This window comes from Xenopus tropicalis, chromosome 9, assembly GCF_000004195.4.
Source record: "Xenopus tropicalis strain Nigerian chromosome 9, UCB_Xtro_10.0, whole genome shotgun sequence".
Lineage (NCBI taxonomy): Eukaryota > Metazoa > Chordata > Amphibia > Anura > Pipidae > Xenopus > Xenopus tropicalis.
The window spans coordinates 82678139-82692458 of NC_030685.2; the positions used below are offsets into that span (position 1 = coordinate 82678139).

Sequence of the window (14320 nt, forward strand, 5' to 3'; positions counted from 1 at the left end):
GCAGTCACTGAGGGGTTCTGTGCCCATATAAAGGCACAAGGCTGCAGGCTGAGTTATACAGGGAACTCTGAGTATCACTCCTGTATTATAAGGGATAATGTACCCCCTACTGTAAATGATAAGGATATTAGCAGTCACTGAGGGGTTCTGTGCCCATATAAAGGCACAAGGCTGCAGGCTGAGTTATACAGGGAACTCTGAGTATCACTCATGTATTATAAGGGATAATGTACCCCCTACTGTAAATGATAAGGATATTAGAAGTCACTGAGGGGTTCTGTGCCCATATAAAGGAAAAAGGAGTTATACAGGGTAGTCTGAGTACTGTAAGGCATAATGTACCCCCTTCAGTAAAATATAAGGCTATTTAGACATGCCCAAGTTCTGTAAATTGACCATAGTTTTTAATACAAGGTAATTACTAATCTGGAAAAAGTAGAACGATAAATAGAGGCAAAATCTTTACTTTGGCTCTCTGACTATAAAGAAAACTACAGTTCCCAACACCCTGAGTCAGAACCTGGATGGAAGTACGGAATAGAGTTGTTCCCAAATAGAAGATGAGATTATTGTGAAACTATCAAAATGCCAAGCAGTCAGCCAACGTCAGGAGATGGTGAGAAGTACAGTAAAACAACAGCCAAAGGATTAACTGGATTAAGGGCTAGAAAAGTTAAAACAAAATTACGCAGTTACGCATGCTGCATACTAATCCATCTGTAGGATCTGCGTGGTTAGCCAGTGTTGCTAAGGGGTTAACATGCAAGACTACAAGTCCCAGCATGCAATGGAATGTAAGAGATGGAGGGGGGGGTCAAAGGGGGAATGAGCAAGAGACAGGACAGTTGAACAGACAGATCTGTGAAGAACAGAAAAAGAGAAATCAGGTTATTCAAGTGTCATATTAATCTGCTTTATTCATTAAATACACTGGGGGTCAGGCTGTGAGCAGGGGGTCAGGCTGTGAGCAGGGGGCAAACTATTTAGTGTAGTTTAGTATAAAAATGAAACTGGGTACAATTGACAGACACTGCAAAATAAAAAATGTTTTCAATATAGTTAGGCAAAAATGTATTCTATAAAGGCTGGAGTGAGCAGATGTCTAACATAATAGCCAGAACACTACTGCCTCCTTTACAGCTGTTAGCAGTCAGTAACCAATCAGTGACTTGAGGTGCGGCCGTATAAGAAATAACTGCTCAGTTAGTTTGAATTTGAATCAGATCTGAGTGCTCACAAACTAACTGAACAGTTATATCCCTTGTGGCCCCCCTCTAAAATCACTGACTAAGGTTAGAGAGCTGAAAGCAGGAAGTAGTGCTCTGGCAATTATGTTAGACATCTGCCCACTCCAGCCTTTATAGAACTACATTATTGCCTAACTATATTACAAATATTTTTTATTTTGCGCAGTCTATTTTTCTGCACTGAAGGGCCACACACTGATACAATGTGTTAGTATTGCCAGCTTTCCCCATCTAGTTCTGCTGCAACAATGGTCCCAATGGAAGCAGAACTGTCCCCCCTCTCTGGAACCCCTTAACATTTCTCTATATGTGCCTTTCCCATGATTTTCCCATGCATTTCCCTGGCATAAGAAGCTGCCCACAATAGAGGCATATGGATCCAGCATCCCAGTAGGCCTATCCAGGAGTTCTTATCAAATTGGCCGTGACAGATGCACCGATTCTATGCTCAGCCATCCGGCTACTTGTGCGCTTTCACTTCTTCTCTTCTAACCGGCAGTACTTAACCCCCTCTGGATCCCAAAGCATGACAAGCACTTGGCTCAGACTGGCAGTGAAAGGGTGACCATGAAAATTTGGCTGTTCATAGCCCCACCCACTTTGGGGCATCCAACAAACTCCAAAAAATCACATTTTCATTCAGGCTGACCCCATGACTATGTAATTCAAGTTTGGGGAGTGCAGCCTCAAAGCTGTACGACTGGCAGCAGTTTCAATTTCCTAATTAAAATCAATTGGTGAAATTTGATTGGCTGTTGTTGGGTCATCCAACAAATGTGGCTGTTACATTCAGGGTGACCCCATGATTATGTTATTCAAGTTTGGGGGCGGGGGTGTAGCCTCAAAACTGTAAGAGTGGCAGCAGTTTAAAAATCTTCCCTGTCAAAGTGAATGGAAAAATTGAGGGGTTCGCAGCGGCGCCACAAAAAGACGGGGGGGGCAGGATCGCTTCGAAAAACACAAGCAACCTATAGGGCGAAGAAGTGTGGCGAGTTTGGGTGTTGTACCCCTAAAACTGTAGGAGGAGAAGCATTTAGAAAATGGGGGACGCTAAGAATAAGAAGAACAACAGTGGGTTGGGTTTTTCAAGTGATAACGATAGTGTGAAGTAAAGGAAACATACTGCTACTATAGGCACCATCCCTCCCTACTATACCTGCTATCCCACAGCCCCAGTCCCTTCCCAGAGGCTATTATCCCCCCCACTGCTACTATAGGCACCATCTCTCCCTACTATACCTGCTATCCCACAGCCCCAGTCCCTTCCCAGAGGCTATTATCCCCCCACTGCTACTATAGGCACCATCTCTCCCTACTATACCTGCTATCCCACAGCCCCAGTCCCTTCCCAGAGGCTATTATCCCCCCCACTGCTACTATAGGCACCATCTCTCCCTACTATACCTGCTATCCCACAGCCCCAGTCCCTTCCCAGAGGCTATTATCCCCCCACTGCTACTATAGGCACCATCCGTCCCTACTATACCTGCTATCCCACAGCCCCAGTCCCTTCCCAGAGGCTATTATCCCCTCACTGCTACTATAGGCACCATCTCTCCCTACTATACCTGCTATCCCACAGCCCCAGTCCCTTCCCAGAGGCTATTATCCCCCCACTGCTACTATAGGCACCATCTCTCCCTACTATACCTGCTATCCCACAGCCCCAGTCCCTTCCCAGAGGCTATTATCCCCCCACTGCTACTATAGGCACCATCCCTCCCTACTATACCTGCTATCCCACAGCCCCAGTCCCTTCCCAGAGGCTATTATCCCCCCACTGCTACTATAGGCACCATCCCTCCCTACTATACCTGCTATCCCACAGCCCCAGTCCCTTCCCAGAGGCTATTATCCCCCCACTGCTACTATAGGCACCATCTCTCCCTACTATGCCTGCTATCCCACAGCCCCAGTCCCTTCCCAGAGGCTATTATCCCCCCACTGCTACTATAGGCACCATCTCTCCCTACTATACCTGCTATCCCACAGCCCCAGTCCCTTCCCAGAGGCTATTATCCCCCCACTGCTACTATAGGCACCATCTCTCCCTACTATACCTGCTATCCCACAGCCCCAGTCCCTTCCCAGAGGCTATTATCCCCCACTGCTACTATAGGCACCATCTCTCCCTACTATACCTGCTATCCCACAGCCCCAGTCCCTTCCCAGAGGCTATTATCCCCCCCACTGCTACTATAGGCACCATCTCTCCCTACTATACCTGCTATCCCACAGCCCCAGTCCCTTCCCAGAGGCTATTATCCCCCACTGCTACTATAGGCACCATCTCTCCCTACTATACCTGCTATCCCACAGCCCCAGTCCCTTCCCAGAGGCTATTATCCCCCCACTGCTACTATAGGCACCATCTCTCCCTACTATACCTGCTATCCCACAGCCCCAGTCCCTTCCCAGAGGCTATTATCCCCCCACTGCTACTATAGGCACCATCTCTCCCTACTATACCTGCTATCCCACAGCCCCAGTCCCTTCCCAGAGGCTATTATCCCCCCACTGCTACTATAGGCACCATCTCTCCCTACTATACCTGCTATCCCACAGCCCCAGTCCCTTCCCAGAGGCTATTATCCCCCCACTGCTACTATAGGCACCATCTCTCCCTACTATACCTGCTATCCCACAGCCCCAGTCCCTTCCCAGAGGCTATTATCCCACTGCTACTATAGGCACCATCTCTCCCTACTATACCTGCTATCCCACAGCCCCAGTCCCTTCCCAGAGGCTATTATCCCCCCACTGCTACTATAGGCACCATCTCTCCCTACTATACCTGCTATCCCACAGCCCCAGTCCCTTCCCAGAGGCTATTATCCCACTGCTACTATAGGCACCATCTCTCCCTACTATACCTGTTATCCCACAGTTCCAGTCCCTTCCCAGAGGCTATTATCCCCCCACTGCTACTATAGGCACCATCTCTCCCTACTATACCTGTTATCCCACAGCTCCAGTCCCTTCCCAGAGGCTATTATCCCCCCACTGTTACTATAGGCACCATCTCTCCCTACTATACCTGCTATCCCACAGCCCCAGTCCCTTCCCAGAGGCTATTATCCCACTGCTACTATAGGCACCATCTCTCCCTACTATACCTGCTATCCCACAGCCCCATTCCCTTCCCAGAGGCTATTATCCCACTGCTACTATAGGCACCATCTCTCCCTACTATACCTGCTATCCCACAGCCCCAGTCCCTTCCCAGAGGCTATTATCCCCCCACTGCTACTATAGGCACCATCTCTCCCTACTATACCTGCTATCCCACAGCCCCAGTCCCTTCCCAGAGGCTATTATCCCACTGCTACTATAGGCACCATCTCTCCCTACTATACCTGTTATCCCACAGCTCCAGTCCCTTCCCAGAGGCTATTATCCCCCCACTGCTACTATAGGCACCATCTCTCCCTACTATACCTGCTATCCCACAGCCCCAGTCCCTTCCCAGAGGCTATTATCCCCCCACTGCTACTATAGGCACCATCTCTCCCTACTATACCTGCTATCCCACAGCCCCAGTCCCTTCCCAGAGGCTATTATCCCCCCACTGCTACTATAGGCACCATCTCTCCCTACTATACCTGCTATCCCACAGCCCCAGTCCCTTCCCAGAGGCTATTATCCCCCCACTGCTACTATATGCACCATCTCTCCCTACTATACAAAACTCACTTATAGCCTCTGCCTAGCACTTAGCGTACAACACACTCACTAAACTTACTGCGATACTTTGTGGTGCAGTCACAGTGTGCCTCACCACAACTTCAGCAATGACTTTGCTAGGGATCCCCTCCCATTCCTGCCCACACTGCCACACACAGGGCAACCTAACAGCACATGGGGCCCCATTGTTATTGCATTCCAGATGCATAATAAATGCACTGCCCATATCTCTCCCTGCCTATATCTAACATAGAACACTACTACTGAGGACCCCAATAAGCTACTCTCAGAAGCTCGAGCCAAAACTGAGGTTTTCTCATTGAATATGACACATGTCCCCCAGTGGGTTCCTCTCTGATACCTGACAGTGGGGACCCTGGGCTGAAGCTTCTGACTAGAGGAGGCGGCAGGGGGTGTGTGACAGTGAGAGGAGAGGGTAATTTAAAGAGGAGGAGAGAAGCAGTTGAAGTGCAAGGAGGAGGATCACACAGACACACAGCAGGAGAGCACAGAGCTGTGACAGCTCGTCCGACAGACACCACCACTATCCCCACACTCAACACTTACCCATCAACTTACTGACTACTTTTTGTGATGCACGAGGAACACTGAAAGCAGCACAGAACTACTTGGACTTGGACAGCCAGAGGGGAGCACAAAGACAAAGGGCACCCCAGAGAAGAACACACTAAGAAGGGGTGCCCCATAAAGAAGCCAAGGGAGAAGGGATACCCCAGAGAGGAGCATATGACAAGGGGCATTCAGGAGTGGAGCACCCACAAGGGGAATCCTACAGAGGAGCACCAAGAGAAAGGGGGCACACGAGAGAAGGACCCAGACAAGTGGCATCTTATAGAGCAACATAGAGGGCAGGGGCATCACAGGGAGGGCAGATACAAAATAGTGCATTCCACATAAATACAAAGAGAAAGGGCATCTCATAGAGAGGCACACAGTAAGAAGGGGCATCCCAGCAAGTACCACAGAGGGAATGCCAAACAAGCACATAGAGTAAGGGTACCCAGAGATAAGCACACAGAGAGAAGGGGCATACCAATGGGTAAATACAGCAGAGCACCAATAGGGCTACACTAGGGCAATCTAGTTCCCGGGGTAAAACAGGAAGGACAGGACTAAAAGAGAGAAAACAGTCCGGTTCAAGGGTAAAGCGAAGGGTCATTAGAGACTGAGGAGCTTCAAGCAATGAGACACTCTAGTTCCATGCCCCTCTTTGCCCACTGGCAAGTAACAAAGTCCTGATTTCATGGCTTGCTGTTGGCCAATTCTCTCCTGCCGGCTACAGGAAGATGAGCCCCCGTGCCCAAGGGTCATGCATCAATGAGACCAAACACCAGCAGAGAGAGGGCTAAAGGAAAACCCCAGATCGACCACAGAAGGCAGCATGGCAAGGTGGCTACTAACTCAAGTGATTGTCACGTTGGTGTGGCTGCTGCTCGTCATACGAAGGTAATACCTCCATATGTGCATGTACTAAGCAACAACTGTACAGCTAAACTACATCTCCCAGCATCCTTGGCTATCTCTTACACCCAGCACCTAACAACATCCAGAACCTGCTTTTGTTTTTTAGACTTTGTATGAAATCATGGGCAACATGTGGCTCTCCAGATGTTGATAAACTTCAACTCTCAAACCCCCTGACAGCCAAAGGTTGCTGGAACATATAGGTGTGGGACATATATACACTGTAGAGATGTATGCTTTACTTATAGACATTATTTTAAGGTGAACCCCTCCAGCTGTTTATATCAGTCCTCTTTGGCTTTTGGGAGATTTGAGACTTGCAGTTTAACAACAGTTGGCCCCCAATATAATGTTACCCGCCCAAAGACTCCCCTGGCCATCATTTACCAGTACCACAGTTACTATCTATTGTTGACTAAGTTCTGTCATCTTTCTTACTAGTCAGAACACAAAGACAGCTCCCTGGCATTCACGGTGTTTATTTAAGGGGTTTTATTCTCTCCATCACATATATTGTTGCAATCCTTATGTTATACAATGGCCAATGCCTTCTTCTTCTGGCTATTTGCAGCTTTAAAATGGGGGGTCACTGACCCCGGCAGCCAAAAATGATTGCTCTTTGGGGCTACAATTTCATTGTTGCTTTTCATAACTTATTCTTCTATTCAGGCCCCCTACTATTAATTTTCCAGTCTCTCATTCAAACCACTCCCTGGTTGCTAATGTAATTTAGACCCTAGCAACCAGGTAACTGCTGAAACTACAAACAGGGAACAGCTTATGGAATTTTAACTCTCACCCCAAGCCTGCTAAAGGTTTAGGGTCCTTGTCATGCACTTTAAGTATTAGCATTGTACTTAGCACCCTAGGGCATTTGTCTGTCTGCCTCAGCAGCAGGGAACCTGTATGTAACGGAGATACAGAGATACAGGCGTGCTGGTTTTATCTCATTATAATTGTTAGAAAGTGGCATCATATTGGCAGCACGGTACATAAGGCTGATGAATACAAGTGAGTACAGGTAGTACAGGTATGGGATCTGTTATCCAGAATGCTCAGGACCTGGGGGTTTTCCGATAAGAAGTATTTCCATAATTTGGATTATACCTTAAGTCAGTGATCCCCAACCAGTGGCTCGGGGGCAACATGTTGGTTGCTAACCCCTTGGATGTTGCTCCCAGTGGCCTCAAACCCGTTCTTATTTTTCAATTCCTGACTTGGGGGCAAGTTTTGGTGGCGTAAAAACCATGTGAACCGACAAACAGAGCCTCCTGTAGGCTGTCAGTTACATAGGGGCTACCAAATAGCCAATCACAGCCCTTATTGGGCACCCCCAGGTACATTTTTCATACTTGTGTTGCTCCCCAACTCTTTTTACATTTGAATGTGGCTTACAGGTATCCCTGCCTTAAGTTTCCAAAACAAAAAATAATTTAAAAACTAAACAACCCAAATAGTAAGGATTAATTATATCTTAGTTGGGATTAAATGTGAGGTGCTGTTTTATTATTACAGAGAAAAGGGAATCATTTAACCATTAAATAAACCCAATAGGGCTGTTCTGCCCCAATAAGGGGTAATTATATCTTAGTTGGGATCAAGTACAGGTACTGTTTTATTATTACAGAGAAAAGGGAATCATTTAACCATGAAATAAACCCAATAGGGCTGTTCTGCCCCAATAAGGGGTATTTATATCTTAGTTGGGATCAAGTACAGGTACTGTTTTATTATTACAGAGAAAAGGGAATCGTTTAACCATTAAATAAACCCAATAGGGCTGTTCTGTCCCCAATAAGGGGTAATTATATCTTAGTTGGGATCAAGTACAGGTACTGTTTTATTATTACAGAGAAAAGGGAATCATTTAACCATTAAATAAACCCAATAGGGCTGTTCTGCCCCCAATAAGGGGTAATTATATCTTAGTTGGGATCAAGTACAGGTACTGTTTTATTATTACAGAGAAAAGGGAATCATTTAACCATTAAATAAACCCAATAGGGCTGTTCTGCCCCCAATAAGGGGTAATTATATCTTAGTTGGGATCAAGTACAGGTACTGTTTTATTATTACAGAGAAAAGGGAATCATTTAACCATTAAATAAACCCAATAGGGCTGTTCTGCCCCCAATAAGGGGTAATTATATCTTAGTTGGGATCAAGTACAGGTACTGTTTTATTATTACAGAGAAAAGGGAATCATTTAACCATTAAATAAACCCAATAGGGCTGTTCTGCCCCCAATAAGGGGTAATTATATCTTAGTTGGGATCAAGTACAGGTACTGTTTTATTATTACAGAGAAAAGGGAATCATTTAACCATTAAATAAACCCAATAGGGCTGTTCTGCCCCCAATAAGGGGTAATTATATCTTAGTTGGGATTAAATGTGAGGTGCTGTTTTATTATTACAGAGATTAAGGAAATTACTTTTAAAAAGTAAATTATTTTATTAAAATAGAGTCTATGGGAGATGACATTGCTGTAATCCAGAGCTTTCTGGATAACGGGTTTTTGTATAATGGATCCCATACCTGTACAGTATAATAATGCACTGAAGTGGGGAGCTTTGATGCTAAGAGCTTTTTCCCATTAAGGTTTATGGGGTGCAATAATCACTGTGGCTGCAACTCTATCAGAGCATCTCTAGTGTGAGCAGCCCCATAGACTTCAGTGTTATTCTACCTGTCTGCAGTAAGACAATTCTGTTGAACTAGCACACTCAACACAATCAAAAGAGAATCTATGAACAACGCCTGAATTTAAAAGTGTAAACATATTCCATAACCTCGCACAAAAATCCACAATGGCTGCGCGTACACCTGTCTAAAACCTGTATGGTGACCGCTGTATGCTGATTACTGGTTTCAGAAAAAAAGCCCCATCCAATATAACTCCCGAAAAAAGAAACTGCCCTAAATAAAGCAATGGGAGTTTCAAAGCCAAGCTGGGTCAGGCAATGCAGAAAATCCAGTCACACAGGGAACCATATCAATTAGGTAGGGCAATAAATCTGTCAGCCTGGGCTCTTAAGAGATGCAACTGAGCTATTAGGTAGGGCTACTATCACTACTTGCCTTTTTATGGCACACAGGTGCTTCATCTTTAAGATTTTTTCCTAATTGGACATAAAGGGAAAATAAAGGTGAAGGACATGTTGTTGCCACAAACATTCTGAGAGAATTTCTGTGGTCCGGCAGCTGCTGGGAATTACAACCCTGTGGCAAATTCACAAGAATTTATATGTAAGAGGATGCTGGGAGTTGTAGTTTGAGTTTTTAAATCCCCCCGCTTGCTTCACACAATCTGCACCCAAGGCCTGGCTTATCCAATCATATACGACTTGCCGTAGTTCCCAACTAGAGCTGACTACAAATGCAGAGGCATCAATGGGGGGAATAGGAATATCTGGCCATTGGTGGTGCTTACACACAAAACCTGCAGGGATTTTTGGGGAAAAAAATCATATTTTGCTTCAGTGTTTTCTATCATCATGTAATACTCTTTCTACATTGGGAGGTCCAACCTGCAGCCCTGCAAGGGTATACTATTCAGCAACACCTGGGGGTTCTTGTGTATCTAATGTGAAGTACCATAGTTTTGTTGCAATATAAAAGAGAGGTTAATACAGGTATCAGACCCCTTATATGGAAACCCATTATCCAGAAAGTTCCGAATTACGGAAAGGCCATCTCCCATAGACTCCATTTTCATCAAATGATTCACATTTTAAAAAATGGTTTCCTTTTTCTCTGTAATAATAAAACAGTACCTTGTTTTTGATTCCAACTAAGATATAATTACCCCTTATTGGGGGCAGAACAGCCCTATTGGGTTTATTTCATGGTTAAATGATTCCCTTTTCTCTGTAATAATAAAACAGTACCTGTACTTGATCCCAACTAAGATATAATTACCCCTTATTGGGGCAGAACAATCCTATTGGGTTTATTTCATGGTTAAATGATTCCCTTTTCTCTGTAATAATAAAACAGTACCTGTACTTGATCCCAACTAATATATAGTTAATCCTTATTGGAGCCAAAACAATCCTATTGGGTTTAATAAATGTTTAAATAATTTTTTTAGCAGACTTAAGGTAGGAGATCTGAATTATGGAAAGAACCCTTATCCGGCAGATCATTCTGGATACTGGGTCCCATACCTGTACAAAAAAAAAAAGGAAATGCGGTTGGCTCAAATCGTTATTTTATAAATCCGAGCCAAAATTATGAGCCAATAACACAAAGTCCATAGCAGTCCTTATATAAAATGCCAGAAATGGATCCTGAAATAATGGCTCAGTCACTGCAGAACTATATCTCACACTGAGGTCACAATTTCTGGATAAAGGGCTGTATCCCAAGGTTTGTCTGGCATCAAGTAATAGAACTTTGCAGACAGAATGCATCTAGCATAATAAGCCTGTATATGTCTGAATATGGCTGCCCTTCCACAGCTTTAGGTTCAGATTCAGATAAGTGCCCCCTTAGCTTGCTGAGAATATAGAAGGTAGCTAAGAAATGTAAACTGCCTGTAAGATCTTTGAGATTTCAGCAAAGGAGAGAGTATGTCAGTTATACAGGACTCAGCTTTTTTGGAAAACTCGGTTACGTGAAGCCATAACATGAGGTTTTATAGGATACCAGCAGCAAAACCACACAACCTCAGCACAGAAACTCCAGGAACTAAAGCCCATTTCCCTTAGCCACAAAACTACGAGGGGCTTAGATTCTTTACTCCTGCTGTAAGTGAGGAGCTATTAAGGCCCAAACATCAAAGGGGCCCCTTTGGGGGAAAAAAACACAATAGATGTAATAGAAAGTATGCAAGACCTCAGTGCCAGCAGGGTAACATCTACTTGGACAAAAAGGTTGAAGTTACTATGTTACTGTGCATGATACCTCCACCGGGGCATTAATTATATGGCACATATGTTGATGCACGTCCATTTTGGAGCTAACATGCACGATCCAACGTACAGAGCCTGAGAGGATTGCGCTAAATTTTGCACCACAGGCTAAAGGAGACCATAGTTGTGCAGACCCCGCCGGGTATGACTGGTTGGATCCTGTACAAGGGGCCACACACACACACAGTAGGCCCTATCCCCTATCTGATTAATATCCAGAGTGCATTTGTATCAGGCTGAATCAGAATCTATTTTCCAAAGATTAGACAAACATTTTTTTGGTATGATATTATCAGTCCAAGCCTAAAGGTGGTCTCTGGTTTCCCGTTGCTGGGTAGTCAACTTGGGGCGGTTGCAGAGCCCCGTGGGGAAGCCCACCATGCTGTGCGTAGCCTGTAGCAGCAGATGTAGATTTTACTGCACTGACCTGATTAACACATGACCTTTCCTCATTAAAATCCCACTGACCCCTAAGGGTAATTGCCCCTCTGCTCTCCAGTCTGACTGGCCCCTAATTATTGTCTCTGCCCTTCCCTTTGGCATTATTTATTGCCCTCCTATAAAGAAGATTGTAATTATCTGTCCCCTTGCAGTAAGGTGTATGTCACAATTCCCACTCACACTCCGTGCCAAGAGGCCTATGAACTGGAATGACCCACGGAATGCATGTGCCTGGGCTGCACCAATATAGGCCAAGCTCAGGCAGAGCAGGGAACTTCAGCTTGTAGCATAATTACTTCCAGAAGCTTTAACAAGCTGACAGGGGAATGCTAAGTGTTGTAATTAAGCTGCAGTAATACCCATTTACTCATTTTTGGGGTATACATTATCCTTGAGTATAAATTGGTCACTTGCAGCTCTGATATCTCGCTGTTTGCTAACAGCTTCCAGTCCTATGTATAATTACAAACATAATAAAGAGTTATGTGCTCACAATAAGCTATACCCTCATTTGTACTAACTACAGGAAACAATATGGCAGCTCCCTCCCTTATGTATAAATAGAAATATACAGAGAAGGAATGGTATAGGCGCACAATAAGCTGTACCCACACAGAGCCGCCAACAGGGGGCGAGAGGGGGTACCGGTGCCCACTTAATTTATGCTTGTGAATAGGGCCCAGCTGGGTTACAAAAGTTACGCAGTTTGCGTAAGTTACTTAGAAAGTTACGGCAAAACTTCCACAATCTACGTACCTTCTGCAAATACTTATCACAACCCGCCCAGAAACATAAGGAACTTGTGTATCAAGTAAAATGCAATGCAGAGAATCTTGAGTGGGCAGGGGGGAAATTCCACTCAAAAAGTGGGAAAAAAAAGTGTAAATTCCACTGCCCCCAATGACTGACTTATTAGCACATTAATTAACTATTTTATGAACTATTTATATGGACTGGTTTTTATAGAGTAACATCAGCTATTTATATGGGTATCTGTTTACTGAGTTTTATGAGCATTTCCTACATTAACTTTTCAGTGGGGTGATGGCTATTTGGGCCCCACGGCAACATCATTGGCTCTCTATGCTTACGCAATTTACGTAACTTATACAAAAACTTACGTTACTTTCCAAGAAACTTATGCAACTTACTTATAGACTCCACTGCCCCCTCCCCAATTTATAGAATGACCTATTAGCAAATTATTTTATTTTTTTTTACTATTTTTGGGAACTAATACTGAATAGTTATTGGGCCCCTAAATTTAAGTAGTTTATGTAACTTGTGCAAAAACTCACGCTTCCATATGAGGCAATGAGAACGCAGAGCAGGGGCAGGAAGGTGTGTAGGGTTTAAACTTAGGGCAAACTCCACTGATCCTCAACAAACTGTGTTTATATAATAAAATATTAATTAATAGAATTCATTATATGAACTGCTTATTATAAATGAACGTCAGCACAAGGGGCGTGGACAAAATTTTTGTACTGTGCTCTTGTGTTTATGGGGGGTACCCATATAAATAACTTGTACCCAAATTTTCTGATGGGGCTCTGTACCCACAAACTGTACTGTCTAAAAAAGTTTAATTTTTTCCTTTACAAAATATCTGTGCATAGTGTAGCTGTCCGTCACTTAACCCTTTTGGGAGCAGAGGAACCGCAGGCTCCACGGAGAGTTTAAGAGTTAAACAAGTGCTTGCACCTCAGTATTAGTTTACTAAGGGTCATGGATATAAATTAGTTAGCAGAAAGGTCACCCAGAAAGAGCGCTAGGCATCAAGCCTTTGCCCACTTCAAAGCCAAGCACCTGAATTTCCAGTCCACTCCCTCTCCTTTCATCAGCCACACGAAGGCCACACTTTGGCCCCTTCATGAGTGAGTGTGGGGAATGGTAATTAGAAAGGTGAACCCATGGCCCCATGCAGAGAAGCTGCGGAAAAACTCAACGTAAATAAAGCATGTCAGAAATAAATGGAGCAGAGGAAGCGCATCACGGATTGGGCTTTGATCAGGGAACACAGGACGTGAAGGGATCACCGGCTATTTTTGGCTGGACTCTTGTTTCATCTGATGGGCTATGGCCTCCCTTTGATCTCGAGCCCATGAATACAATAAAACAATGTGTCGATGGAAGTTACCACAAGACCCTTCATTCTTTGACTACAGGGAGAGAAAATGTTGCCCACCAGTACATTTAATATGGACATATAGACAAAACTGTTTTATTTCCTTAAAAAGCCCCAGAATTGGTGATGGTGCACTGAATCTCCTCATAGTTACATAGGGTTGAAAAAAGACCATCAAGTTCAACCTTTCCAAGTGAACCCAGCAGACAAACCCCTACTGACCTATCTATCCACTCACATACAGACCCATACTGACCTATCTATCCACTCACATACAGACCCATACTGACCTATCTATCCACTCACATACAGACCCACACTGACCTATCCACTCACATACAGACCCACACTGACCTATCTATCCACTCACATACAGACCCATACTGACCTATCTATCCACTCACATACAGACCCATACT

General features: G+C 44.5%; 1 protein-coding gene across 1 annotated transcript in view; it reads left to right on the forward strand.

The window, feature by feature from the left end:
• Positions 1-5403: 5403 nt before the first annotated feature.
• wnt10a (Wnt family member 10A) overlaps positions 5404-14320 on the forward strand; it is a 37863-nt gene continuing 28946 nt past the window's right edge. The window contains exon 1 of the mRNA XM_002933958.5: positions 5404-6398. Within this exon, the coding sequence (XP_002934004.2) occupies positions 6334-6398 (65 nt within the window). The 5' untranslated portion in view covers positions 5404-6333. The remainder of the gene's footprint in view (positions 6399-14320) is intronic.